Below are 27,594 nucleotides of genomic sequence, written 5' to 3'. Positions count from 1 at the left end.
CACTTGGAGCAAGGTGGCTGTGCAAAGTGGCAAGGCTGGGGAGGGGACAGCTGTGCCCCAAGCATTTGGGTGCTGTCACAGTGCCAAGGGAGCGGTGGCGGGTTAGTGAGGGGAGAGGCTGGTAACGTGCTGCCTGATGAGGAGGTGGTGGCTGGGTGCTGGCACACAGGATGGGGTGGTGTGAGGGGGAGAGCATCAGTCTGGTGTGGGACAGATTTGCCAGTTGTGTTTGGCCAGAGGGCGTTGAGAAGGGGGAAGCTCAGCTGCAGCAAAAGGACCGGTGCTTCCCGGCAGCAGCAGAGGGGAGTTAGTGGCCTTTGGAGTCTCGTTCTCTGCTCGCTCTGGGTTTATTTGGTGAATTCCTGTCCTTCCCTTTTCCAGATGGTGACCCGAACGAAGAAGATATTTGTGGGTGGTCTGTCTGTGAACACTACTGTGGAGGATGTGAAACAATATTTCGAGCAGTTCGGGAAGGTAAGTCTCTTGAGTGGTGTTGGATCAAAGCTGTTCTTTCTGGGGCAAAAGGAGTTTTCTGAACTTCTGTGGGGGCGGGATTAGGAGCTTGTGAGTCTTTTGCAAGGGTTAAGTAGATTGAAGGTCAGTTACAGACGTGGCTGGCTGTAATGTCCTTGTAGGGGCTACTGCCCTGTGGTGATTTGAAACAGAGTTTCTGCTTGTTCCCAGAGTTGCTGGTACCTCGGCTGAGGGGAATGGTTTTCCAGTTTTCCCTATCCAGAAGCCTCTTGTGGCTCACAGATTTGCAGATTGTTGAAACACTGGAGGAAAGTTTGTAACACTCCTAACAGAGTGGCTGCAGCATCAAACCTTTGATTTTGACCAGTTTCTTGTGATTGGTATTTCAATAATCCTTTATTAAAAATAAGCCTTTTGGTCCTGAAACTACTTCTGCTGAGTCTTGGGCAGGTGGTGGTATAAGTTTTGGATATTTAAAGAAAGCTTGGCACTCTGACTGTCCCTTATGTTGATCTGGCTCTTCTGTGGCAGGTGGTGGCTCAGGGGAGGGTGGGCTTCTGTGGCTGGAAGTCACTTGTGCTGTGGTCCATGACATCCAGGTGTGCAAACTGTGAGCCTTGGACCGAATCAGAGGAAGGGGGCTTAGTCTTGGCCTTTCAGCTGCATCAGGAGGTTGTCAGCATCCTCAGGAGTGATCTCAACAGTATTAGACTGAAGGATTCCAATATTTTTAATGGGATTAGGAACTGAAGGGGATGATCGTACCCAAGTGCCCAATGCAGTCACCTCTGTGGCAGGACACTGTGACTGTTTCACTGTTGTTTGGTGGTGTTGTGCAGGGATTTGCTCTTTGGGGCAGGCAGTGTTGGATTCTGTACCTGTTGGGACCTTCCTGCCCAGCTGGGGGGCAAACACAGTTTGGTGGGCAGTAACATGGCTAGAACGCTGCTGTCTCCATCATGGATATGGAGGGAAGTACCACAGGAACTGCAGTGTGTGGGCATAAAGGCTTTGGTATTAATTTAATTTTCTTTTGAAAGATCCTGCGAAAGGGTGATGTTATGTTAAGGCCTATGAATTGGTGAAAGGAAGGGGAGTTTTGTAACCAATTCTGCCATATTGTTGAAACTTTTGGGCAGAAAGTTTGGGAGAAGTATTTGCTCAGAACCTTTGTTCAGCTTCTGAAGTCAAATCTGCATGTCCCGGTGTGCAGAGTGGCACTCTGTATTTCTGTTCGGTCCTGAGAGAAAGTGGTCAGATGTCCCCTGTTTGCCAGTTGTTAGCTCTGTGTGCTTTAATTTTCCATTAGAAATAAACAAACTCTATTGCATCCCCAAGAGGTTTTACATGGTGTCATTGAAGGTGCCACTACTAAAGGTGGTGTGGTGTCTATATACCTGAAGGTTGTTTGACTTGCAAGTTCTCCTGCCCTGCTTATGGATGTATTTGATAGGACAACAAATCCAACAAAAAAAGGGCACAGTCCCTTTTTAACCTCACTGTGTCCCTGTTAATGTGAAACAGAAGCATGTCATGTGGCACTCGCTTCACAGGCAGTTAGAGCTGCTCTGCTCTGAGCAGTCCTTCCCAGTTCTTTTGGGGTGTTGTGCTGTTACGTTCCTCTTGTTTAATGGTCATGTGCTGAGAGGTGTCCTGACGTCAGAGACTGGCAAGAACGGGTTGTGTCAGATTGTTTTCTGGACTGGGCAGAAGGGAGAGCTCTGCATAGCTCGGTGCAATTCATACCAGCATCCCAGACAACATCCTGTGCTCCCAATGTGCAGCTGGACTCCTGGCTCAGGGGAGTTTCCGTGGGGAGAGGTCAGGGCTGGACAGATTGACTTGCAGTTTTTGGGGCAGTTTTCTGACTCATCTGTTCACTTCTGCTGAGAGACTCCTCAGAGCTCCTGTGTAAAGCATCAGTCCTGGCCTGGAACCATCTTCCAGAATAAGCCTCAAATAATTCACCCAAGGCCAGGAGAACTGTTTCCTGAGATTCTCTCCAGTAGAGAGCTTGGTATGCCTGAGGGGCAGGATCAGTGGGAAAGTGCGTTTTAGAGGAAAGCCTCTGTGGCCTTCAGCTCTGGGATTCTGAGCTCTGAATGTGCTCTGATGGTTTCTAGGGCTAAGAAAGGCCTGTTGTGTTCAGCTTCAGATGTGACTCATGGAGAATGTGATTTTGATACACAGGCTCTGTTGGTGGCTGTTTCAGACCTTCCAGGTTTCAGAGGTCTCCCAGGTTCCCTTCTTTAGAGGTGCTCTGGGCACCTGACTCTGTGGTTTTCATCTCAATTTATGGCATCTTTAAGTGAAAGGTACTGAAGTTTCAGTCGTGTTATCCTCATCTTAGAAAATATTTTTTCAGACAGACTTTCCAAGTCATTCAGGTCCAGTATTACTTCTGGAGTTGGATTGGGACTGTGTGAAAAAGAATCTTTTAAAACATTTCCTTGGAGGACTTACCCTCCGAAGAAAGGGCTCTGTAACTCTGTTCACTCATCTTCCAAGTGACCCCACAGTTTTCTAGGATCTGGCAGGAGAAAAATCACTCCTCTTTCCTCCTGCTTGTCCTGGGGAGGCATGGGAACACTTAGGATCTAGAGAGGAGAGAGCAGGGAGCACCACGTTATCCTGTCTTGATTCCTCAAGCTCAAGGTACCAGGTTCCCGGGGGTAATTTTTAGTCAATCTTGGAGAATCCAGTGGGAAGCTCATTTTGGGTCTCAGCTTCAGGGAGAGATCATCCTCTGCTTCTGAGGGCAGGGGAGTCCAGGCTGCTGAATAGGTTTTGCACGAAGGTTATCTTCTAGGTAACCCTCAGGCCACAAGCCTAAGTGTGTGTTAGATTTGCCACCACTTAAGGCCTTTAAATTAGATAGATACCTTTGAAAAATACGTTTTAGCCCAGACAGAAAGCATGCACATGCTGAAGGAATTATAGGAGGAAGTGCTATGGCCTGCAGAACAGATGAGGTCAAATTAGATTATCATAATGTTCTCTCCAGTCCAAATCCGTGAACTGCAGCTCTCAAGTCTACCAAGGTAGCTCATGTTGGTGCATCTTGGGTCAGAAGCAACACACCTCATATGTCCATTAGCAGGAAAAAAAATGGGGGTTTAGTTGGGCTGCAGAGGAAATGGTTTTCTGGTTCATAAAACAAAATTCCCAAGTCTGACTTTTCTATTTTGGCATTTCCCCTCGCTCTCCTATTTTTGTTTTGTTTTGTTTTCTTTCCTTGCTGTCTCTAAAACCTTCTCTCAGCTTTGTAAAATGGAAGTGGCGAAAGAAAGATGGAAATGTGTGAAGAGGAAATCCATGAGTATTACTTAGGGATAAAGGAAGAAAGGGAGAGGCTGGCACCCCAATTCTTCATATCAAAATACTTGGTTTTAACAGGCACAAAAGGTGAAGCTTCAAAGAGGATCCCAAATACAGTGTGAGCTTCTCTGCTTCAAAGAGGGATCGCTTCTTTTTTTTTTCTCTTCCAAAACTGTGACTAAAAAATATGGGCTGCTGTTTTCCTGAAGGAGAAAATACAAAGGTGGTTTGTTTTTTTTTTTTAGTACAGTGAGAAAGACTGAGAAGGGATCTCAAGCTGGCTGTGGTTTGTCAGGTGCAGCTGCTGGGGCTTTGTACGTGGTAGGATCTCTAGGAAACACTTCTCTGGTTCCAAAACTCAAATCTCTCTGAGATGCAAGCTCAGGCCACGCACATGCTTTCTAAAGGAGATTATTTTTTCAACTGTAGGACAGAAGTCCTGGAAAGACTTCCATTCGCAGCATGTGTAGCTAAGTGTCTTGGCTTAAGTTGGATGGTGTTGGAGATCTCTAGACAGCACAAGGAAGTATTTCAACAGCCTCTCTAGGTTCAGGCTACCACCCTCACTGAAACCTGAAACAGAAAGAGAGGAGGAAGGTACCTTGCACTACCACCTCAGGCACAGCTAGTCCTCTGTCTAGTTCAACATGTATGAGAATGCCAGAGGAGTTCAAGTCACAGCTTCCTCCTTTTCTGCTTCCACCTGTGGGAACATGTTCTGTATTATTTTTGGGGAGGAAAAGGGGTTGTCCGTCGGAGTAATTTCTTTGGGCAGTTGTGTCTCTGATCTTGTAAACAAGGTTATTTGTGTCAAATCAAAACTGAAAGAATGCAGATCATCTTTCTATTTCAAGAGTTGATGTGATGAAGTTTTGTGGTAGAGAAAGTCATATAAATTGCAAGATATAGGAGGAGGCTAGGAACAAATAAGGTCTTTTGTCATGGAACTTATCTATACTGTGAAATCTTTGCTGCAGGATGTTTTTGCTAAAATTTGCATAGGCTCCAAAATGATTGGGCAGATTCCTGGAAGGTTTTTAAATACACAGACACCTCTTTGATTTCAGGAAATGCCCGGATCACAAATAGCTTGGAAGATGATGGAGTATTCTGGGGGTCCATGGTAATATCTTTGCTTTGTCTTTATGTTCTTCCAAAGTCTTCTGTAGCTGGTTGATATCTTGGGAGGTGTTGGGCAAGGCAGAGCCCTACTCTAACTTGGTGAAGCCAGTCTTTTGTTTGTCATTAGAAGAGAAGTTGATCCTTCCAGAAACTAGAAGTTCGGAGGTCCTGGAAGAAACGGGGGCCTGGACCCAAATCAGGTGTTTGAACTCACGGTTTTGTTGTGTGCTTTTGCATTTCGTGAAGCAGCAGTGCAGGAAATAACATTCACAATGACGTCTTTGCATGACTCACTAATCAGTTGTGGCACCAAGGGTGCTTGGAAAGCGCTTCAACCCAATCTGCATCTCCTTGGGCCTGCAGGTGATCTGCGTATGTGGATGAGTCGGTCGTGAGGGCTCAGCCTCTCTGTGTGGCAGCTCGTGCTCAGAGAGAGATCTGCTCTCTAAAAATACCCTGGAAGCAAAGGAGAAAAAAGATCTGCTGAGGTCTGAGGAGGGTTATGACCTTTAGGCTGCCATCTAATACTGCATCCAAATTCTGGACCCTTTGCCTGAGAGGTTCTGAGAAATCACTCTGGTACTGTCCCGACAAGAGAAAACCACAGTATCCAAGGGTCTGAATCTGATGAGGGTTTGTGTGTCTGTCACAAATACATATTCATGTGCACATGCCAGAGGAATGGTGTGGTTGACTTGGGTATGTGAAATGAGTTTCCCGGCTGACTAATGGGAGAACCTTCAGATACTGATGGGGAATGTCTGTAATGGAAGACTTGTTTCTGTGCTTATGGTGGACATGATTTCCCTCACTTTGGATCGGGAGAATGTTAATTAATTAATCCTTAATCTGCCGCTCTCTGGAAATTTCAGGGATCAAAGCTACTTGTCAACCTGCTGTGGATTTCCAAACTGGATTTTGGATTTTCTTCCACAGATCAGAGGGCAATTTATGCAAATTCTCACGCGTAACATGGTTGCAGTGAACAGATGGGGAGGGGAGGAGAAGGGGAATCTGATCACCCCTCTTGCGGCAGGAGGCAGTTTGGCCTGTGGTAACAATGCCTCTGGAACAAAGGGTTCTCTGTGCTCCGCATCTGGTAGGCACACAGCCAAAAACACTGTAGCAGCAATGGTCATTCGGGTCTTCTGGGGTTCATCTGATATTTGCCAGGTGCCCCTGTGGGAGTGGGCAGGAACACCTGGACAGGCTGTGCTGCTCACCTGTGGCATACGGAGCAGGCTCTGTTCCCTTGGACGAGTCTCATTCCCAGAGTTTTGAGAGCGGGTCTGCAGAGTGGGGTGAGGAGGGTCCTTGTGGTGCCATGTGGGTGCAGCAGACCTGCTCCCTGGATCCGTGCATCCTTCTTCCTGGAATCGGCCTGGCAGCTGAGAGAACCTTGCAGAGTTGCTAATGCCCCCTCTTGACAGGATGGACAAGTGGTTTCTAGATAGTTTATTTTATATTTCTAGGTAGTTTGGTTTTTATTTTCCATATTGAAGCTGTGTCAGCAGTTATTATTCTTCTGCCTGACTTTTCTACAAATATGTTGTCGTGGTTCCTTCTAGGACCAGCCCAGCCATTTTTGTTTGCTGTTCAGGTGGAAGGTACCCATCTCTCCAAACCCTTTGCTTGAATATTTTCAACTTTCAAAATCTACCCTTTTGAAAGTGCATCCAACATTTCTCATAGAACTTGTGTTGGAAATTATTATTTTATTACATCTGCATGAGACTGCCATTTGCTTCCTCTTTGCAGACACCTGGGACTGAAACAGGAAGATTGAAAGATGTTAGAATGGGATTAAACCTTTAAAAAAACCCCAGGCCTTTTGGCCAAGGCTGGACGGATCATTTACCATTATGGCATCTTTAAGTGAGAGGTGCTGAAGTTTCAGTCGTGTTATCCTCATCTTAGAAAATATTTTTTTCAGACAGACTTTCCAAGTCATTTGGGTTCAGTATTACTTCTGGAATTGGATTGGGACAGTGTGAAAAGGAATTGCTAAGGATGCCCTTTTAAAGCATTTCTTTGGAGGACTCACCCTCCGAAGAAAGGGCTTTGTAACTCTGTTCACTCATCTTCCAAGTGGCCCCACAGTTTTCTAGGACCTGGCAGGAGAAAAATCACTCCTCTTTCCTCCTACTTGTCCTGGGGAGGCATGGGAACACTTAGGATCTAGAGAGGAGAGAGCAGGGAGCACCACGTTATCCTGTCTTGATTCCTCAAGCTCAAGGTACCAGGTTCCCGGGGGTAATTTTTAGTCAATCTTGGAGAATCCAGTGGGAAGCTCATTTTGGGTCTCAGCTTCAGGGAGAGATCATCCTCTGCTTCTGAGGGCAGGGGAGTCCAGGCTGCTGAATAGGTTTTGCATGAAGGTTATCTTCTAGGTAACCCTCAGACCACAAGCCTAAGCATGTGTTAGATTTGCCACCACTTAAGGCCTTTAAATTAGATAGATACCTTTCCTCCTGCTTCTCCTGGGGAGGCATGGGAACACTTAGGATCTAGAGAGGAGAGAGCAAGGAGCAACATGTTCTCCTGTCCTGACTCCTCAGCCTCAAAGTACCAGGTTCCCAGGAGTGATCATTTACAAGAGCACACAGCGACAGGACAAGGGGGAATGGCTTCGGGCTGAGAGGAGATTGGAGATTAGCAGGAAGTTCTTTGCTATGAGGGTGGCGAGGCCCTGGCACAGTTTCGCCCAGAGAAGCCGTGGCTTTCTCATCCCTGGAGAAGTGTCCAAGGCCAGGGTGGGTAGGGCTTGGAGCAACCTGAGTTCTGACAGGTTGGTGACTCGTGTCCGACTCCCCCGGGAATGACGACGCGCCTGTGATGGGGGTGCGGGAGGGCACCCAACGGGGGCCGGAGGCCCCCGTTGGGTGCCCTCCCGCACCCCCATCACAGGCCACGGGGCATCGAAGCGCTGCAGGGCGGCTTTGTGAGCTGCTAATCCGGGCCCCAGCTGCCATGGCGGCCGCGTTGCCATCGCGACGGCCCCGCCGGCGGCCGCCCTTTGTTGGGGCCCGGCGCGGCCCAGCCGGGAAGGGGAGAGTGGGAGGAGGGGGTGTGTGTGTGTGTGTGTGTGTGTGTGTGTGTGTGTATATGGTTGTTGGTGGTGGTGGTGGTGTTGTTGGTGGTTCACGGCCACAATAGCTGCTGGTTGTGGTTGTAGGCTCGGTGTTAGGCAGGGCTTTGGTGGTGCTGGTGGGTGCTGGATGTGGTGCTTCCGTCCCCTGGGTGCGTGGTACGAGATGTTATATCCTCCCCCTCCCCGCCATGGCAAGAGGTTTGTGCTGAGACCACCCCTGGAAGGAGACATAAAGATGCTCGTGGTGGGTTTTAATGGCAATAAAATCCCATCAGTTGTAGCCCTGGTGTTGAGCAGGGTGAGATTATTTCACATGCTGTGTGTATAGACAGCTAGGTATCTGTCTGAGGTGTAGTTTATAGCAGGAAACAGCTTTCAGAGCACATGTATTAAATATGTTTTTGGGGTGCCTCTTAGACGCCTGATCTCAAAAAAATTTTCTTAGGAAAAAAGCTCAGGTCGTAGAATATTAGGTATTAGACAGAGGAAGGCTGCAGCTCTCTCTGCATGTGGTGTGTGGTTTGAAGGAAGTGGTTGCACATCTCCCAGCTCTTGAGTGCTCGAGCACCATGGCAGTGCCTGGCCATTGCCCAGGATGTGTCTGTGCCGTGGATTTGTGTGCATGTGCACTGGGCTCTGCCACTTGGAATTGCTCCTGCTTCACAGGCTCTGAGAAGAGGAGGGCAGGTCAGGCAGAGTAAGTCAGCAGCAGGACTCTGCTCATCACCACTGGGGTTTTTTTTCTTGTGCCCATCTCTCACTGTGATGAGTTTGTGTTCTCCAGCTACCTGAGCTGAAGTCTTGGTGAGGGGCACTGCCTCAGAGTGCCACTGACACAGCTTCCTCCCAGTGTTTACTGGGGAGGGGGGCAGCTCTTTTCCCAGCCATTTGGTGAACTGGGTGAAGGAATGGATTTAGATTTTAAAATGAACAAACCCAGACAATAAAACCTCTCGAACTATTTTGAAACATCAGGTTTGCCCCCAGCATGGCACAGTAGTTCTGCACCACGAAGGGAAATGGTGCAGGTGCAGGAGCAAGGGGCAATGGGGAACTGGCAGCGTGATGAGCTGCCCCCAGTGCCCATCTCCCTAGCTGTGTCTTGGGAAGCTGCTGAGGAGTTGTTTCCGATCTGTCTGAAGTCTTATGTCCCCCATATCTCCAGCTTGGATGCCTGGCACATTTCTCAGGTGTTAGTTAACTTGGCTGAGGGAGGCTGAGCCAGGACAGGAAGAGTGTGAGATGAGCAGGAGCCAGGTTGTCTGTTGTCACCTGGAGTGGATGTGTTAGACAAGGCCAAGGGCATCAAATACGATCTCTGTCTGGTTATGATGGTACTGGAAACGTTTGCAAGGGCTCCTTCCATCCCCCTGGAACTGAGGTGGAGCCAGGTGTCCCATGTTGTCCTGAGGGGCTGAGAAGGAGGAGCCTCTCCATTCCCTGACAGGGGCTGTGGGCTCTCCACAGGCGAAGCTCCTGGCTGCCTGTGCCAGGGTAGGGGCAGCTCTGCCCTCACCAGTGGCTGTTCTGGAGAAGGCAGGGATGCAAATGCTTCCCGGAATAAGGCAAGGGAGCAGTCCTGTGGAGTTGGGGGCGTGCAGGGCTTGCTGCCTGGGGAGCGGCTGTCTCACATGGAGGAGGAGGAGGAGGAGGAGGGCCAAGGCAGCTGCTGGCCAGAGACTGCTGCCACCTCCCCTGAGCACTTGCACGTCCAGTTTCATAATCGGATTAAGGCAGTGGTATTAGAGAGGAGGGATGGGTCAGTGGGACAGGTTTACACTGGGGCTTACACGGAGGGGATTGAAGTGTATTTTTTAACCCTGGTCGGCCTGACCCGTGGAGTGGTTTGGATGCAGCCCCGCAAGGCAGCACCCGCGGGAAGATGGGGGGAAAAGTGGCACCAGGCGGTGATGTGCTCCCTGGGAGGAGAGAAACCCCAGGCCGGCTGGGGGATGGGATCCGGCTGCCCCTCCCCCCGGGAAGGCAGTCCTGCTCAGGCCTTGCAGTAAATTTGCTCTAATTACAGCCTCCAGCAGTGGGAAACCTCACTTAGAGGAAAGGCTCCTCTGGGGTGGGGGCGGGGGTGCTTCCCAGCTTTCCCAGGCAGGCTCTGTTGTCTGAGGCCTCCGCTTCCCCTGTCGCTGGGAGGCCCCTTATTCCTCTCCCCTCTCCAGCTTTGCTTCTCTCCCCCCCTTTAATTCTCCTCTCCTTTGAGGCCGGGATTTGGGAACAATGCCTTCCCTGCTCCTTGCCCCCCGGCTGGAGCCGCAGGCAGACAATCGGGGTCGCTTGCTGCCAGGGGCTCAGCTCGGCAGCACCTGCCCCGGGCTGGTGGGGGAATCATGCTGGTTGTGGCTCAGGGAAGTGCCTGGTGTGGTGACTGCTCTGTGTGTGTGTGTGTGTGTTTGTGTGTTTGTTTGCTTACAGGAGACAGGAGGTCTCCTCTTGATCCCTTCAGGTTTGGGGAGGCCCAGGAAGCTCTGCACAGTTGTGTTGGAGAACGCTTGTGGCAGCAGCAATAATCTGATTGCAGCCCTTCTCTTTGCAGGTGGACGATGCGATGCTGATGTTCGACAAAACAACCAACCGACACCGAGGTGAGAGCAGCCTTCTGGCCCTAGGAGAGGGAACTGCAGAGGGTCTGCCTCCTGCCTGGCCTAGGGAGGGGTCGGTATCCCAGCAGCAGGGGATGCAGGTCGCAGCTGCTCTTTATCTTGCCTCCAGTCGCCCCATTCTTTTGCATCTGCATCCTTTACCAGTGGCCCTTGCAGCACAGAGAGCTTTTGTCCAGTGCGTTTCCTGTGCTGTAAACTCGCTGAGTTGCAGATATGTGAGAGGAGATGGCCCCCTCCCCTGCCCGCTCACCTCCGTGGCTCCAGCCCGCAGTGTGTGTCTTACCTTGTCCCGAGTAATCTGAGCTCCGGGAAAGCTGACACGAGAGCCTGAAGAGTGCCTGCTCCTCGCCCCTTCCTCGGCCCGGAGCCCGCTTGTGCTCCCAGGTCACCTTTTCTTACCCGAGTTCTGCTGGTGGAGTCTGGTTACAGGATGGGAGCAAGGCTGTACTATTTGTGCCATCCAGACCCAGCCCACCCATGGCTGTCCTTGCCTCCTGCCTTCCTGGTGAGTCCTCAGACCGACTACCTGGTGGCGTGGCAGGGCTCGACACTTGCATCCAACTCGGAGATTTATTGGCCACAACTTAACCTGCAAACTGCCTCTTCCCAATCAGTGCCAGTAGCAGCCCTGTGCTGGCTGCTGTTGTGTGTGTTGTTTGAAGCACTTCCAAGCACCTCTGCCCCGAGAGCAGCAGCGAGGGAACACTCTCTGTGCCCTTCAGGTTTTTGTTTTTTTCTAAAGCCATTAAATCTACTCTGACTACCAGGCCTTGGATGTTGTTCCAGCTTCATCTTAAAGGGGAAGAAGTGTTAACCCCTGTTCCTGCTGGGAGGTACCCTGGGTACCTCCCAGTCACTGGTCCAATTAAAGAGCTGTTTGGGAAGGAGCAGGGAGAGCTGCCAGCCACTGTGTTGGCAGCGAGGGGCTCAGCCCAGGGCACAGCAGGCCTAGTGAGGGCCTGATGGGGCTCAGGGCTGGTTTTGGCACCAGGGTTTTACTCTTGAATTCCTGAGCTGCTCTGCTCCTGGGTCTTGAGGTCAGTGGTGTAAAACCACCTGGGCACAGACAGACAGAGGAGTTTATGGAGAAATGTTTCTGGCAGTATGGAGAAAAGGTTGGGTTCTGGGTATTAGATCCCCATCTGCTTTTAAAAGTTATTTTAAAGCACCATGGAATTGGCCAGTTCTGGAAAGCAGAAAGCTCTGCTTAATCCCAGCTTGCTTGTACAGCAAGCTTAGACATCCTCCCACCTGCCTCAGTTTTCCGGAAACGGCTGCAGTCAGCTGAGAGTTCAGTCTGCCCACCCGAGCTGGGCTTTGCCAAAACTGTCAGCAGAGGGGTTGGTGAGAGAAAGGAGGTGTGAGCGTGGGCCAGGGGCCAGGAACACGCTGTCCTGCCTTACCCCAGATACGAACCTCACTTTGGTGAAACCTTGCAAATCGCTGTGCCTGTGTCTGCCTCGCTCTGTGCAGCTGCACTGCTGAGATGTGCCTGCTCACACGAGGCTTTATGGCCAGTGCCTGCCGAGGGAACTGCAGGGTGTTGCTGCTGGTGGGGTGCATTTAGTGAGGATGGTGATGTCCTGGCAAACAGCTGTTGGTTCCCCCACCGACTCTTTGTGTGAGCGTCCGCCTGGATCCTCCCCAGTGTTACCAGCCATGTGCTTTGCCTTGCAAATAGCAGAGTCTAAAAAACACCCAAATCTGGTTTTGAGAGCTGTTGGGTTCAGAGAGGGTGGGAAGTACAGGATGAGGAGGAAAGGAGAATCTATAAGGGGATAGTCCTGTTCTTGTGCATAAAAGCAGGATTTGCTGGAGAGGGAAGATGAGTGACAGCTGTTTTAGAAAGGGCTGATTGTACTGTCCTCCTCTCCTGCCAATAAAAGGCTGTGGGTAGCGGGTGCAAACTGTGAGAGCTCTGACCTGATCAAGGAGTTTTGCCTTTTCTCCAGGGTTTGGGTTTGTCACATTTGAAAGTGAAGACATTGTGGAAAAAGTGTGTGAAATCCACTTCCATGAGATCAACAACAAGATGGTGAGTGTCTGGGGCAGAACCTGGAGAAGGAGGGACACAGGTACTGGAGAGAGCAGGGCAGTGGCACAGGGGCAGGGTGTAAGGAACTTGGCTCCCAAATCATTTTTCTCTGCAGTGGGGAGTTGGATTGAGTCTTTTCCCCAAAATCACAGCAGTCAGTGTGGGAAAGAAACTTGTCATGTGGGGGTGAACCAGCGCAGTAGTGAGTTCTCAAGGAGGAGAGCTAACTGTAACAAGGAATTGTGCCGTGCTTGAAGGTTCTGAAATCACACAAAACCTCATGGTGGCCTGGGAGGGGGCAGGTTTTACCTTTATTCAGAAATTATGAAAATTAGTCTTTGAGGCCCTGGTGCAGAGCCAAGCAGAACATCAGGGGCAGCACCGGGAGGAGAAAGGCAGTGTTTGAGCTCCTCACTGGTGGCTGCAGGGCGAGGGAAGGCTGGCAGTGAGCAGGCAGGAGACAGGGATGGCAGGGAAGGGCAGCAGAGCGGGATGACAGCGGTGGCTGGAGCTGGGACAGGCAGCCCTGCCTGGCTTGCCTGTGCTCTGTGGCAGTGTCCTGTGCCCAGGACAGCCAAGCCTGATCCTTACTTTCTTGTGGCAGGTGGAGTGTAAAAAAGCTCAGCCGAAGGAGGTGATGTCCCCAACGGGCTCGGCACGAGGGCGGTCCCGAGTCATGCCTTACGGGATGGATGCCTTCATGCTGGGGATCGGCATGCTGGGTAAGCCCCCGGACAGCTCCCCAGCTCTCCCCCCTCTCCCGGCCGTGCCAGGCAGCAGCTTAGAGGTTTATTCCGGGAGCGGCGGGGCGGCCAAGGGCAGCGCTCCCCGTGCGGGGCCGGGGGAGCTGCGGGGGCGCCGGGACCTGTTTGCGATCGCGACTTGCCCTCTGGTGGCACCTGGAAAAACTGCAAACGCGTCACCTCTGCCCTGCGACAGCCGGCCCGGCCTGGCCCGGCCCAGCTCTGCTCCTCGGCAGCTCCTCAAGGGTCCCGCAGTGCCGTAGCACATGGACTGTAATTCCTTAATGCCTCTCATGGAATAGGATGTAACCACAGAGCTGAGTGTGGAGAAATCTGTGCCCAGGCATCTTCCTCCCACTCTTCTGCAGGTTATCTGATTAATTAGTTGATTAAAGAGCCCCTCAACTTCCACTTGAAACAGTGGTCTGTATAAATGTCTGCACTGCCTTTTAAGGGCTGTGAAAATGCCCTTTAAGTTCTAGATCAGTTTTGTCTTGCTCTGTTCCCTCCCTCTCAGATACAGGAGTTATTTGGTATTGCAGGGAAAGCTATATTATTGTGGGACTATCTTGTAAGGAGAAATTGGTGACAAGCAGGCTGGGTTTCATGTCTGTCAATGCTTCCAAGGCAAATGCGTTCAGAGAAAAGATTAAAAAAGGATAAAAAAAGTCAGTGGTAGCCTGTACTTCCAGGTCTACAAACCCTTATGCCTGGATCTGAGAGTCAGCATGATCCTTCCAGCACGGGTGCTGTTCCTGGCTTCTCTCTTTTCCCACATTCATGTGAGCCAGGCCTGAGCTGACCCAAGAGCACTGTTTGCTCAGGATCATCACTGGTGTTGCTGGGCAGGGTGTACTCAGCCTGGCTCTCAGTGCTAAGCCTGCTGAGTAGCAGTTAGTCACTGAAACAAAACCCCCAAAAGGGCATTTTTTTCCCTAATGTTTTCACTTGACTTATTGAAGGAAAATAAATCTCCAGCCTGTGGTTTTGGGTTTTGCCTTTTCTAAGCCATCTGAATTTTAAAGTGGCGAGGACCAAGCTGAGTCACTGGGAAATCCACATGTTCATGTCTGTGGAGATCTCAAATCAAATATTCATCTCTGAGTCAGAGCCCTGCATTCTCAGAGGCTTGTTCTGTATAGGTGGTCAGCTTCCCCGGGAACAGCAGGAGCTGCCCTCCTGCCTGGAGCTGGGCAGAAGCAGAAGCTCTCCACCTGCATTCCCCAGCACCTCTGGTGCAAAAGTGACTCAGAGCTATTCAGCCTTCAAATGCCCCTTCCTCCCTGATCTCCCGTTTGTAAATCCAGCTGATGCATCACAAAGCCTTAGCCTGCAAAGCTGTGAGTTTGAGAAGGAAACCTCCATGTCCTTACATGTTTGGAGCGAGGAAAAATTAAACAGGCCTGCTAAAACTCCTGTGCAGGCTCACACGTGTTGTGTGCTCTGCCCAGAACTCTCCTGGGGTTTCTGCTGTTCTTGTTTCTGCTTTCTAGTGCCAAAGGATGCTCATGCTGCTCGTGGGCAGCCAGGCACTGAGGGCACAGACCCTGCCAGCTTGCATTAACAGACCCCTTTTCTCTTCCCCAGGTTATCCAGGCTTCCAAGCTGCCACCTATGCGAGTCGAAGTTACACTGGCATTGCACCTGGCTACACTTACCAGTTCCCTGGTGAGTGGAGCTCCCTGCTGTTTTTTTGTTCTGCCTTCAGGTGATGGGTGCCCCTGGCATGATCCATGACCCAGGCTCTGCCCCTTTCACCCTTTCCCCTGTTTGGTCTTTCTTTAAATTGGAGACGGATGTGGAAGGGGGAGGGGAGAAGCCCTGGAATAGGTGGGAACAGCCTGTCCTTCATTAGGATTATCCTCACACTGCAGTGGCAGGAAAAGCCCAAGGCTGCTCCGACGCCCTTTGTGCTGAACTCCTCTGTAGGGCTGCTGCTGTGACACAGAAGGGCCCCGCAGCTCTGCCTGTCTCACCGCCTTTGTGTGTGTCTGTCTCTCTTTACCAGAGTTGCCACCGCTCTGAAAGTAGCACAGAATGTTAAACCCCATGTGCCAGGGAACTCCTGGGCACCTGAAACGCAGGCACCTGCAGCGCTGCACTTGTGTTCTGAACAGCACCTGGACCACTCACAGCCTCCACAAAGCATCTGCTGGGCCAGGGGGCTGCAGGTCCCCTGCAAACTGGGTGGTTTCAAGCTCCCAACCCTGCCATGTGCTCAGAACATGGACTCCACGATCAATGGGTGGAACCTGCTGTGCCGCAGCTGCTCAGAGCTTTGTGGGGCCTCCCCTCCCTGCTGCTCTCTGCCAGGCAGGGGAATGAGGCAGAGCACACTCAATGGATAGACTCATATTGCTATTTTTCAGAGAAGTGGCAACTCTGAGCATCCCTTCCTTACTCCATCCCTCAGTGTGATGGTTGATATATGAAGTTTTGATATTAGGGGCTGGGAATGGGAGGTTTCCCCTTTGCCTGAGGCGAGCCCAGGCTGACTATGGCTGAAAGTTGCTGTTGCCTCCTGGCTGTCTGGAAGCTCTCTGTGAATCCAGCTGTAGTGGCTTCAAGTGCCTCATTGTAAACCCATGCCAGGCTGAGCGTGGCACGTAGAGAGCACCGGCTGGCATTGCCACCAAGAGGTCGGATTGGCCGGGTCACAGAGCTGTGCTCCAGGGCAGACCTGAGGCTGCACAGTGAAGCTTGCACTCACCCTGCCCCGGCCACATTTATTCTGAGGATAAATGGATCCTTTCAGCCTTCAGGGCAGGAGCGCAGCACCTTTCAGCACCAGTTATAAATCAGTTTAAAGAAGACTCTGGCCTGGTCGCAGTCTGGCTGCAGGCTGCTCTCCCAGCAGACCCCGGCTGCTGTGTCTCTGCGGGGTCTCCCTCGGGGCGTGTGATGAGTTCCTAAGCTGTCTTGCATTTCGTTTTTAGAGTTCCGTGTAGAGCGGACCCCTCTCCCGAGTGCCCCCGTCCTCCCCGAGCTCACAGGTCAGTCCCGCTCGTTTCCTAAACTCACAAGCTGGAAGGGGAGAAGGGGGCTTTGTGCTGTTCCAGCGGTGTTGCTGCTCCGCAGCCTGGCGCAGTTCAGACTGGAAACGTTCCTTATTTCCTCTTTCATCTGAATGAGCTCCATCCAACGCTGGGGCTGGAAAGATGGAGGGGCAATCAGAGCCATGGGTATTGCCTGTAAAAAGGGCCATGCAGGTCCTTTCCTGCTGCTTGCTTTGTTTTTAGCTCCTCGCCCCAGGCTGAGTGTAAACCAAATATGGAAAACTGCAGAGAGCAGGGTTACTGCCACAGGTCTACAAATTACTTTAACCTGAACTGCTGCAAGGATAAGATTTGGAGTGCTGGGAGAAGGAAGAGGGTGTGGGGGCTATTCCTAGTTATTCCAATCCCACTTCCCTGGGCAGGAGGAGCTGCAGGGAATGCTTTCCTTGCTCTGGGTGGGGCAGCTCCCCGACTACTCCGACACAGGCTTCCCAGGGAGAAGTGAGTGTGGTGGGACTCTGCAGAGTCCTGCAGTGCTCACAGGGAGCTGTGGAACAAAGTGAGAGCAGAGGACCATTCTCAGTGTCCTCACAGTGCAAATAGTCCCTGGATCCTCAGCCCCTGGGGTGTGTGCAGTGTGTTCTCCCTACATGATGTTCCTTCTGTCTACTCTCCCTTTCATGGCCATGTTTTCCCCAGCTCTGTCCTGTCCATGGTTTTTGTCGTAGAAAAGCAGCTTTGTGTAGCACCCTGCTCCCCGTGTGCCATCTCATTTCCCTGGAGTTCCTTCTCCCAAGCGCTTCCTTGCCCCCACCTGTTTCAGGGTTTGAATTTCTCCATAAAAGGGTGTGGGAAAACTTCCTGGGAAGCTCTCCTGAAATTAGCAATACAAACAGGCTTGAACGGGAGTTTCTGTGGCACAGAACTTTGTGATCCTCGAGTTCCTGGGGATGCTCAGGTTGGCAGCCACCGATGAACAAATTTCCCTGAGGGAGATAAAGGGAGACTAAATCTTATCTCCCTCTTGACAAAACCCCTCCCTGACACCATGTATGCAGCTGCATAAGCACCTCTGAACCTTCTCATTGCCAAACAAAGGAGATGTGGGTCCAGTTGTTTATTTACATGTGCGTTTTTCGGCAAAACCCGTAAAATTTGTAAGGGAACATTGTGATTTGGCAGAAACGTTTTTCCCTCCGTGTCCACCCCTGGCTGCCCTGTGCCTTTTCCTAGCAGAGGTGACCTGCCTGAGGCCTGGCTGTCACCGGTGGCTGGGGCTCTGTACAACAAGAAGTTATTAATGCTGGTGTCCTGGCTGGGTGCCACGTTAGCTTCCAGTCCTGAGTGTCTCACTGAAGTACCAGCTGGGGATCGTGGCATTCTTCCCTCCCCGCTACGCTTACCTCCTGTTAAACAGACCCTGTGCAGCCGCTTGGCTGGGCCACGGGCTGCCATTCCCATGTATAGGCTGGAGTTGGCCCCATGGAGGGCAGGGCCCCTCTGCTCCCACAAAGGCCCAGCGAGCAGTGCAGCGCTCGAGGGCCCTCGTGCCTTGGAGTGGCTGCGGCACACATGGGCTGTGCTCCATGGGCTTGGCAAGGGGAGACGAGAGGAGGGGATGGCACAGGCAGGGATGGTTGCTCCAGCACCCAGGGTGTGCACAGGCAGGTGCTTTGTCACCACGGCACAAACCTGGTCTCTCAGCAGATAAGATTGCAAAGGCAAGGAGGATTTCTCCTGGAAAAAACCCTGGAGTTTTAAGAAGACCTCGCCTCCTTTCTCAATAAAACTGCATTCATTCATGAGTTAGGGACTTGCAGCAGTGATGGGGCAGGAGGGTGTCTACCAGCAGCCTTTCTTTCCCAGAACAGCATCTTTGGGGGTGATGTGAAGCAGCAACATGCTTTCGTTGGCCCAGGGCCTGTAATGAGCGGCTAACCCAGATAGAAGCCTCATATGACGTTTGCTTGAAACAGGCTGGTGCCTGCTACTAAATATTCCCTCATAAGCTAGTCTGGGTTTCAGCCTTAACGCGATTGATTTGTTCTGACCTCTTTTTATGGTGCTCTAAACAGAATCACAGTGAATTTCACATTCAAGCATGAAATGCTGACCCAGTCATTTTAAGGGCAAAGAGAAACATACTGGCTAGATGCCTCCTGCCCTGAGGGCTGGATGCCTGTGGCAGTAGAGTTGGGAATTAGAACTGCTACATATAAATTAAGACTTACTGTTTTAATTAAGCCATTTCTAGTTCCTGCTCCCTAGGTATATGTTTCCTGCTTTTCTACAATGAACAATGAGGGTTTGAGCAATTCAGGAGCAAAATTCAGCGTGGGGAGGATGGTGCATCTTAAGCAGAGACACAGAGAGAAAGAGGCTATTAAAATGTTATTCAAGAATACTACCAAGAGACAGAGGAGGAGTTGAGCCTCAGGATGCTGAGCTTCAGCTGCTGTCCCTGAGCTGCTGCGTTTCTCCACATTTACTGCCAAAATCTGGATCTGTAGCTTCAGATTAACTGCATCTTACAAGCTAAGTAGTGGCAGGATATATCTGAAATTGCCCACTTCTGGTTCAGCTCTTCCATGTCATGCCCTTGGCTGCTCTGGGGTGTGGGCTTGGCAGAGCATGGCTCGTGCATTCCCCTGGACATTGGCTGTGCAAAAGGACACAGATAAATGCAGGGCTGTGCACTTCCCGGTTGTCATCCTTTGTTGTCCCCTGTGGTGCACTAAGGCCATATGTACGTGTGGGCCCAGTATTTCGCAGTGGGAAATGAAGGCTTCTGTCGAGGAGTTTCCCATGCCCCTGAGATGCCTGTTCCTTCTTTTCCAGCGATCCCCCTCACTGCGTATGGACCGATGGCGGCAGCAGCGGCTGCGGCGGCCGTGGTGCGAGGGACAGGTAACTGCCACTGCCCTCCCCGGGGCGGGGTCCTGTCACGGAGCTTTGCGAGGGGCCACGGGAGGGGGGTGGGACGGGGTTGCATTTTTGGGATCTTCACTACGTAGTTTTGCTGCCTGCTGTAGGTTCCACCCCCAGTCGCACCGGTGGATTCCTGGGCACCACCAGCCCCGGGCCGATGGCAGAGCTTTATGGAGCCGCCAACCAGGACTCAGGGGTCAGCAGTTACATCAGCGCTGCCAGTCCAGCCCCGAGCACCGGCTTCGGGCACAGCCTAGGGGTGAGTGCTCCCTGTCTGCCCTAGGGCTCAATACTCCCTGTTGGCTCTGTGGGGGGAGGGAGGTAGAGAGTGGCACGGCCAGGGGAAGGGGCTGTGTCTCCACAAGGTGATGCAAGTGAGCAGCAGCGGGCAGCCCCCTCAGCCCACAGCCTGGTTTCTGGTTAAGAAATGCCACCCACTGCAGCATTGGCCGAGCCCCAGACCACAGGCAGCCAGTGCAGAATGCAGCAGCTCACTTGGAACCCCCATCCCTGGTCTCTGCTGGGTCTTCCTGATCACCACTCAAGGTCCTGATTTCCAGACCTTTCTCTGATCTGGCTCAGGCTTTCCAAGAGCCTGTCTTGGCCCTGACACACTGTGATGTGCAGGGTGATGTGCTCTTTAGACCTGCCACCTCCAACTGAAACCAGCTTTCCCAGCATCTGAGCCATGACTGAATTTGTTGTGGTAGTAATTCTCCTTCACTTTTCTTTTGTTAAGAGTGGGGTTTTTACTCCTTCTTCACAGGGTCCCTTGATTGCAACAGCTTTTACCAATGGGTATCACTGAAGCTGGGGACCAAGAAGGCAGGAGGTAAGAAAACTTTGAACAGGAGTGGGAAATAAGAGAGAGGAGTAAGGTTCTGAGCTGGCCCTGTGCTTGGGCTCTTGGCTGAAGCTGTGGATGCTGCTGTGAGGCTCACCAGCCTGACCCAGTCCTGTGGCCAGCCTGGGGCTCTCTTCTGCACCGGAGGTTGGGTGCCTACCTAACGGTCCCCTGGCTGGGAGTGTTGTGGAGAGGTGACTTTGTGTCTGGGCAATAAGAGGAAGGAAATGGAGCACTGACAGGAAGAGGAAAGGGTTGGCCAAAGTCACAACTCAGTGGTTGTGATCCTGAAAGATAAGCTTGGCTCACCTGTGTGGCTGGGGAAGCCTCTCCCATGCAGCTGGTTTTTCTCACTGCTACTGAGACCAGTCTCTGAGGAGCAAGGTTTTTTATCTCCTGCCTGGGAGAAGGGTAAAAGGAAAATCTGATCAGTTCTGTTTCTGGTCATCAGATGGGCCAGAGAGAGAACTGGTGAGTGGTCGTTGTTCGCTTTGCAAATGTAACTGAAGTGAGCTGGCTTAAAATAAAATTAAAAAAAACCCCAACAACCAAGCAACAACCAGCTTTTAAAAAAGGAGGGCAAAAACTTGCAGGGAACAGTGTCCAGGCAGGAGCCCCATCCCTGTGCCAGCGAGGTGCAGAGCAAGTCTATGTTGAGGCATGGTTTGGGTACCGAGTGTTTCTGTCAGATCACACTGGAAGAAAACCCCAAGAGAAAAGCTGTGGTTGTTCTAGATCCTGTCCCTTCCCTCCCCTGCTGTCCCACAGATTCCCCAGTGACCTAACCGAGGACAGCAAGCGGCTGGAGGATCTGGTGAGCCTCGGGGGATGAGCCAAGGTTACCTTTCTCTTGAATCAAACTGCACACTGCCGGCTGGCTGCCAGGCTCCTGCCGCCCTGCCCCGATCTCTCCCTTTGACCAGACCACACTGGACTGAACCCGAGGAGATCATCTCGCTTTCTTACTAACCACCGACGGTTTACGCTTCCCCCCTCCCCGCCCCCAGCCCACTGATTCTTCTTTTATTTATTTTATTAGCTGTTAGTTTTATTTTTTTATTTTATTTTTTTATCTTTTTTTTGGGGGGCTGCCCCTTCTTTTTGTTGTTTGCTCTTTCCCGAGCTAGTAGACATATTTTATGAATTGGCTTTGTGATTGTGTTAGGTAGGTTTCATTGAGGAGTATTTTTATTTGGCTTTGAAACTGTTTTGAATATTTTCAACTCTGTTGTTGTTGTCGTCAGTGTTTTTAAAGCACGGTATGTAACAAGAATGCAGTTCTGAAGGGAAGAAAGAGACACAGAGAGAGCAAAGGCTGAGAGGAACTGCTGTATTTCTATTTTTTTTAAAGAAACTGTTTTTAATTGTTTCTGTTTTGTAAATGTGAGGCTTTGAAAAGTGTGAAACTCCAAGGATCCGAAAACGTTGGACATCGCTATGGAACAAAACAAATGTATATTTTGCTAAGTGAAAAACACTATCCTTACAGCTGAAAGATTTTTTTTTTTTCCTAGGTTTAGTTTTATGTGGGGTTTTCTTTTTCCTCCTGTATAATATGTAAATATCGCGAGCTGAACCTGGCTGCCGCCTGCAGCCTGGCTCCAAGGAGCAGCTCCAGGTCCTGGACTTGGAGCCGCAGCGTGAGCAATACTCTCCAGCAGAATCCTGACAGGACTCCGTTCTTTTTTTGTACACCTTTTACTGTAAGATTTAAGATTTTAAGACCTCTGATGAGACGAAAGGGGGGGTGGGGGGGGCGGGCGGGGGTGAAATGTACCGGCCATCGGCTGTTTCGCTGAGCGGGTTAAAGCTGCTTCCAATTGCTCGATGTACAGACTCCATTCCTGGGCTCCGTAGTGCCGGCTCTGGGCTGGCTTAGGGAAAGGGCTTTGCCGCCGTTGCTTGTCTTGGTTACTTTGAAAGGAATTCACTCTCCAAACATTATCGCTTGCGTCAAGATTTCCTGGGAAGGGGGATCCTCCTCCGGAGGCGAGGGTGTCGGAAGGGGTGTCAGCCAGGGGGAGATTTGGGTGGTCGTTCTCTGAAGGGCAGGGCGCTGGGATGGGGATTCATTAACAGGGGAGAAAAGCATTAGGGTGGTGATTTTGGGGCGGGTTAAGGGCTTCTCAGGGATTATATGAATTATAGAATTGCAGCTTCCCATTTGCTTTACTCTGTGTTCTGAAGACTGTGGGAATTTGTCCGTTGTCCTGTGTGGGGGTGATCCGGTCCCTTCTCCAGAACCTGCTGGGGTTTCCCCTGGTGTGGTCCAGGCCCCTGCTAACCAGCACTCTGCTAGGGGAGGCCTCCAGCAGGAATACACAGGGCAGGTTTGGGTCTGGATTTCAGTGAACCAAAGACCTTGTTAAGGGGGGTGATTAAGCCTTTTATTAAGATGCAGCCAAACTCTTTTCCCAGGGAAATAACAGCTTCATCTTAAGTTTTAAAAATCATTCCCTCTTTTCCCCCAAACTGAGCCCCTGTAAGGGAGAGGGGCATTTAAGAAAGGACCGGGAGGGTCATGGCACCCACAGGGCCCTTTTCCATCTCTCCCCTGTTTGCTGGAGCTTGTCCTGACCTGGGCGATGCGTTTGGAGAGTTCTGTTTAGGTAAGAAGGTACTTAACAGATCAGTACTGAAAACACAAAGCAATAATTTTTGTTACTGAGACAAGAGTCTGTATGTCTGTTTTTTTAAATATTTCCTAATTAAAGAAGAGCTGCATTTTATTGGGTTTATTTTTATTCTATATACTTCAAATTTGGGTCTGCGGGCAGCGCTTTCCTCCCTCTTGGTATATGCGCTGAACTGCTTCCGTGCCCCCTCCAGACATCCCGGGCCAGCTGTGCTGCTGCTGGGCTGTGAGTCACTCTCTGGCCACTGCTGCCACTGCCTGGAGGCTGGGGCTCCGGTTTCAGGGTGGGCATTTTTTTTAAAAGAAAAATAAAGCTGTGTTTTTAAGCCAGTAAGTTATTACACTCCAGTGTTTGTTCTCTCCACACCTGTAACCCTTTTTCCAGATTTCAGTTTTAAATTCCTAATAAATTATTTGAAAACTGTCCTCCTCTGTCATCATTTGGGGGTGGGAGGGTTTTCCAGTGGGAGAGGTTTCAGGTGAATTTGGACCTGGCAGGAGTGGCATCCTGCCATTAGGATAAAAGCAGGGCAGAGGCAGGGCTCTGACTCGCTCTTCTGCTCCCACTGGCAGTGGCCCAGTTTATAATGTGAGGCAGGTCTAGGTTTAGTAGAGATTGTGTCTCTCTTCTGCATTACAGAGGTTTTGTATAAGTATTTATAGGTTCAAAAAAAGGAGGAGATAATGTGGTCCTTAGAAGTTTGGCTCATGCCCTGGGTTCAATGACTATAGTGAGCCAAGTAAGCTAGATCTGAGAAAGTAAAATGTGGAGATGAGAAGTCTTTAACAGACAGTGCTACAAGAGAAAGGAGAATTCTATGTGTGAAATAGGGAACCCTGAGCAAGTCTAGGAAAAGCAGTCTTAAAAATAATTTAAGGTTCAAGTCTATAAGTTGGAACCAGCTGTAAGCTGGGATGTGCTCATGAGTGTACTGAGAACCAGTGGCTTTGTATACAGCACAGGCTGGGGGAAACCAAACATAACATGGGTGGAAACATGTTTACCCTGCTGGGATTTTTCTCACGAGGTACTCTTGTAATGTGCACATGCTTGCTTTCCCACACATGGTGATCCTCTTGTTGAATTAAAATGTATGAAAATCACCATGAGACATTTTTGATTTATGACTTGAAGAGGCCAGTTTTCTGGGAAACGTTAAGTAATACATCAAATACCAGCAATTGCAGAAAAAGGAGCTGGAGTTTCATAGATAAGAGAACAGATAAATAATAATTCTAAAAAAAAGAGTAAAGGTGATCAAAGTATCAGAGAAGAGAGGGAACATTTCAGTGGATATTGAAGGGAAAGTCAGCAGATTGATCTATCAACAAAAGATTAAATTATTTTTTCTGAGCTAATTGTGGTACGGACTGTCCTTTACATCAGCCTTTAATGTTTGTCCAGTGCTCTGTCAGAACACTGAGAATATTCAATCTGTAACTCAGCATCTGTTTGCTGTAGGTAACCTAAGAGTGGGCAGCCCCAGAGAATTGTAGCGCTCAAAGAGGTCAGAAATGTCAGAATGGGTTTGGTTGTTCAGCAGCATGTCTAGCTTTAACTATGGATGTATCACCATCCAATGGATACTGTGGGCACTCTGGCATATTTTCAGACCCTGTGAGGAGGAAAATGTCCTTGTCACCCCTTCTGGAACCTACTGATGGTTGTGGAGCCCAAAGTTTCCTGTGTAAACACTGTGGTATATTAGGTTGTTGTGGAAAGGTGGGCTTTGCCTCTTCCTCTGCTCTTAAAAACTGAAGACTTGTTTGGTGCTTTGGAAATAAATGCAGACTCGGACTACCAAGTCTAGGATCTGTATCTTGAGTGTGTAAAAATGCCAAACTTGTCACCTTGAAAATGCCAGAGCCTCTGGGGTCTAAATAGAGAGTGCAGTGTTTTGGACTTACCCCTGGCTGATTCCAGGAAGCTTTTTCTTACCCATTTCTTGAACTTCATTCAAGGTTCCCAACTCACCTCATCCCTTGGCATAGAGAACCAAAGGGCCTAACTGGGTTCTGCATTGGTGCTGGAGAAGGACAAACTGCTCTCTCTAAGGTAATGAAGTCTGCTGTGTATGTTGACACTTCTAAGCCCAGTTCATTTCCAGTGTAAATCCCTTAAGGCTACATAAAAACAGACACTACTCCTTGTTAACTCAGATACAGACACTTTCCAGGTCACTTGGCTCCTGTTTCTTGCCTAGTAGTACCTCCTTCTCCTCTGTAGTTTCGAAGTAAAGAACAGCTCGAATTTTTTTTTGGTTCAGCTCATGCCAAATGGTTATTTGAGGTGAGTGGACAACTTGAACCTTATTCTCTGAATTAGGCCAGGAGAATCCATATAGAGATACATGATTAATGATAAGTGGGATACTATAAAAAGAGGATGCAGGTATTAGTGACAGGTGGTTATTAGTGTGCCAGCAATTTCCAACTTAACTACCATACTGCTACTATTTTTAGCAGAGGGGCCTTAAGAACATCCAGGTCTTTCAGGCTGACTTCTAATAGCATCACTACAAGAATTTAATAGCAAAAATTTAGAGAGCAAATATTTGCCTTCCCAGCTTCCATAGAGTTCACTCAATTGGCCTTCAATTGGTCACGCCACAACCTCCCACTCACAGTCTGCGATGGAAGAAGTCTACATTTAGTAATGTAAATACTGGCTGGTTTATCTCATACCCATGTCAAGGTGAGCTTGTCGTATAAAGGGACACCAATTCCCTTTATCACCAGTCTCTCTGTCAAGTCCTGCAAGAATGAAGTTCCTGACCCTGCTTTTCCTGTTGTCGGGTGCGTAGGTGCCCTCACCCCCTGACTTGGTAACAGTCAGCCTGACTCTAACCTCTGTGTCTCTCCTCAGTGGGCGCAGCCAGCGCTGATGTCTCTCCGCGGGCCATGTGGCTGTTCCGCAAGTTGATCAAGTGCACCCTGCCAGACAGCCACCCACTGCTGGACTTCAACGGCTACGGCTGCTACTGCGGCTTGGGAGGCAGCGGGACTCCAGTTGATGAGCTCGACAGGTTTATAACACCCTGCTTTTACAAACCTCTTTCCTTGCTTGTGCTTTCCTGGTTCTGCACCCCAGCTTTGTCTCAGCTGGCCCTGCCTGTAAACGCTCACAAACTCTCCAGCTGCTGTGAACGAAGCTTCCTCTCACAGATCGATTCAAAGGAACAAGGATGTGCAGTATCACACCTCAGTGCCTTATTACTAAGATAAAATATAATCCCAGCAACTCTCTTTTCCTTTCTATGGCAGCACAGCACGCTCATTCCAACCTTTTTTCCAGCAGTGTTGTGCCAGCAGCCTGGGTGCAGCTCTGCACACTGCCCAGTGCACAGCCATCAACACATGCAGGGCTGAGCTGGAAAATGCTGGGAAACGGCTTGGACAGTTTAGAGATCACACAAGTCTGACAGCCAAGACACCATGCTTTGTGTTGGTTGTGAGCTCTCAGCACCACTGAGGGGGTGTATAGGGTAAACACTGGCTTTTGCTTTCTCTGTGCCCAATAGACAATTGAGATCATCTCCAGTAAGTACACGTGTACCACACACCTCTCGGACATGAGCTGGCACAGCCGTGTCCCTTTGGGGCTGCTCTCTTGTCACTGGGTATCTTTTTGATTTTGGGGGTTTTTTTTGTTAAGTGCCTTGTCAAAGTAACCATAGTATATTTGTGTGTCTTACAGGTCAGCTGTATTTCTGGTAGTTTCTGACCTTTTTCTCCTTGTTTCCCAGGTGCTGCCAGGTACACGATAACTGCTACGGACAGGCAAAGGAATTGGACTCATGCAGATTCCTCCTGGACAACCCCTACACCAAGTCCTACAAGTACAGCTGCTCCAGCGGGGAGATTACATGTAGCAGTACGTCCACTTCCACATGACTCCAAATGTTCTCCATTCTCTCTTTGGAAGGAACAGGGCTCTGTGTTACACTCACACTTCTGTGGCAGGAAGACGGGGAGCTGGTTGTCAGAAAAGGCACACCTCACACAGGCACTGGAGCGAATATTCTCCATATAGCCCACAATTTAAAGTTTATGAAGATATATGGTATCACAGGGAAGCCTGTCTCCTCTTCAGGGGACTGAGTCCCTGTGGTACTTTTCTGGGATCCCTTTTAATGGCAGTATCCAAGAGATCAGCGTGTTAACTGGGCAGTGTTACACGGCTTTTGCCAGACACCTCTGATGAACGGTGAAACCTTTATAGGGCTCTGGAACCGAGGTAAAGAGCAGAGAGGCCGGCAAACAGCACTGCAGGAGGGGAGGGAGGAAGGGGCCAGAGATGGCTGGGCTGGAGCACACAGCTTTGGATGCAGAGGGTTTAGTGGGGAGAATCCCGTGCACCCCAAAACGATGGCAGCAGTGAAACGGGTACACCCTGACAGCAGAAATGCCATCCTGAGCCACCGCAGTGCCTGGCGAAGGAGCTGCGGGGTCTGAGCGCTCCTCTCTCTCCTCCAGGCAAGAACGACGAGTGCTCCGCGTTCATCTGCAACTGCGACCGCACCGCTGCCATGTGCTTCGCCAACGCGCCCTACAACCCCGAAAACAAGGATCTGAATAAAAACAAATACTGCAAATAGTCTCCCTCCTGCCCCTCAGGGCGGCCGCAGGACTTAAAAACCACCTCAATAAACGCCTTACAACAACCCGCTGCCTCCCACCGCGCTGCGACGACACAGGGCCGGGAAGAAGGCAGGGGAGGGGAGGGGCATGAGGGGAGGTGAGGAGGCCTCGCCCCCTCTGCCCACGGCTCGCTGGGGCGCGCGCGGCGCTCC

The 27,594-nt window shown here is 50.5% G+C and overlaps 2 protein-coding genes across 7 annotated transcripts in view; both read left to right on the top strand.

The window, feature by feature from the left end:
• The window catches only part of MSI1 (musashi RNA binding protein 1), a 74,623-nt gene extending 51,396 nt beyond the window's left edge, over positions 1 to 23,227 (top strand). For 2 of the 5 annotated variants that reach the window (XM_032706302.1, XM_032706299.1), the window contains 10 exons: positions 382 to 474; positions 10,554 to 10,602; positions 12,573 to 12,655; positions 13,260 to 13,377; positions 14,986 to 15,066; positions 16,335 to 16,391; positions 19,233 to 19,301; positions 19,427 to 19,581; positions 20,089 to 20,154; positions 20,935 to 23,227. In XM_032706302.1, the coding sequence (XP_032562193.1) occupies positions 382 to 474; positions 10,554 to 10,602; positions 12,573 to 12,655; positions 13,260 to 13,377; positions 14,986 to 15,066; positions 16,335 to 16,391; positions 19,233 to 19,301; positions 19,427 to 19,581; positions 20,089 to 20,130 (747 nt within the window). In that variant the 3' untranslated portion in view covers positions 20,131 to 20,154; positions 20,935 to 23,227. The remainder of the gene's footprint in view (positions 1 to 381; positions 475 to 10,553; positions 10,603 to 12,572; positions 12,656 to 13,259; positions 13,378 to 14,985; positions 15,067 to 16,334; positions 16,392 to 19,232; positions 19,302 to 19,426; positions 19,582 to 20,088; positions 20,155 to 20,934) is intronic. The other 3 variants (XR_004360239.1, XM_032706300.1, XM_032706301.1) reach the window with 3 other exon arrangements.
• A 1,311-nt stretch (positions 23,228 to 24,538) lies between these two features.
• PLA2G1B (phospholipase A2 group IB) lies at positions 24,539 to 27,457 on the top strand. Of its 2 annotated transcripts, XM_032706305.1 has the most exons (5): positions 24,539 to 24,857; positions 25,369 to 25,597; positions 25,668 to 25,827; positions 26,548 to 26,675; positions 27,278 to 27,457. In XM_032706305.1, exons 2-5 carry the CDS (start codon positions 25,564 to 25,566, stop codon positions 27,397 to 27,399), a joined length of 444 nt encoding a protein of 147 aa, XP_032562196.1. In that variant the 5' UTR covers positions 24,539 to 24,857; positions 25,369 to 25,563; the 3' UTR covers positions 27,400 to 27,457. The 2 variants fall into 2 exon arrangements, with proteins under 2 accessions (XP_032562196.1, XP_032562195.1); XM_032706304.1 differs by lacking the exon at positions 24,539 to 24,857 and having other exon boundaries at positions 25,105 to 25,597.
• Positions 27,458 to 27,594: the final 137 nt, after the last annotated feature.

This window comes from Chiroxiphia lanceolata, chromosome 18 (assembly GCF_009829145.1).
Source record: "Chiroxiphia lanceolata isolate bChiLan1 chromosome 18, bChiLan1.pri, whole genome shotgun sequence".
Taxonomy (NCBI): domain Eukaryota; kingdom Metazoa; phylum Chordata; class Aves; order Passeriformes; family Pipridae; genus Chiroxiphia; species Chiroxiphia lanceolata.
This window is presented reverse-complemented; position numbering and strand designations above follow the sequence as displayed.

What these genes read in the sequence shown, in the direction of transcription:
- PLA2G1B (XM_032706305.1), top strand. Translation starts at nt 25,564, where the DNA reads ATGAAGTTCCTGACCCTGCTTTTCCTGTTGTCGG. An exon ending in CCTGCTTTTCCTGTTGTCGG is followed by an intron (nt 25,598 to 25,667) that starts GTGCGTAGGTGC and finishes GTCTCTCCTCAG; the next exon opens with TGGGCGCAGCCAGCGCTGAT. An exon ending in CCAGTTGATGAGCTCGACAG is followed by an intron (nt 25,828 to 26,547) that starts GTTTATAACACC and finishes CTTGTTTCCCAG; the next exon opens with GTGCTGCCAGGTACACGATA.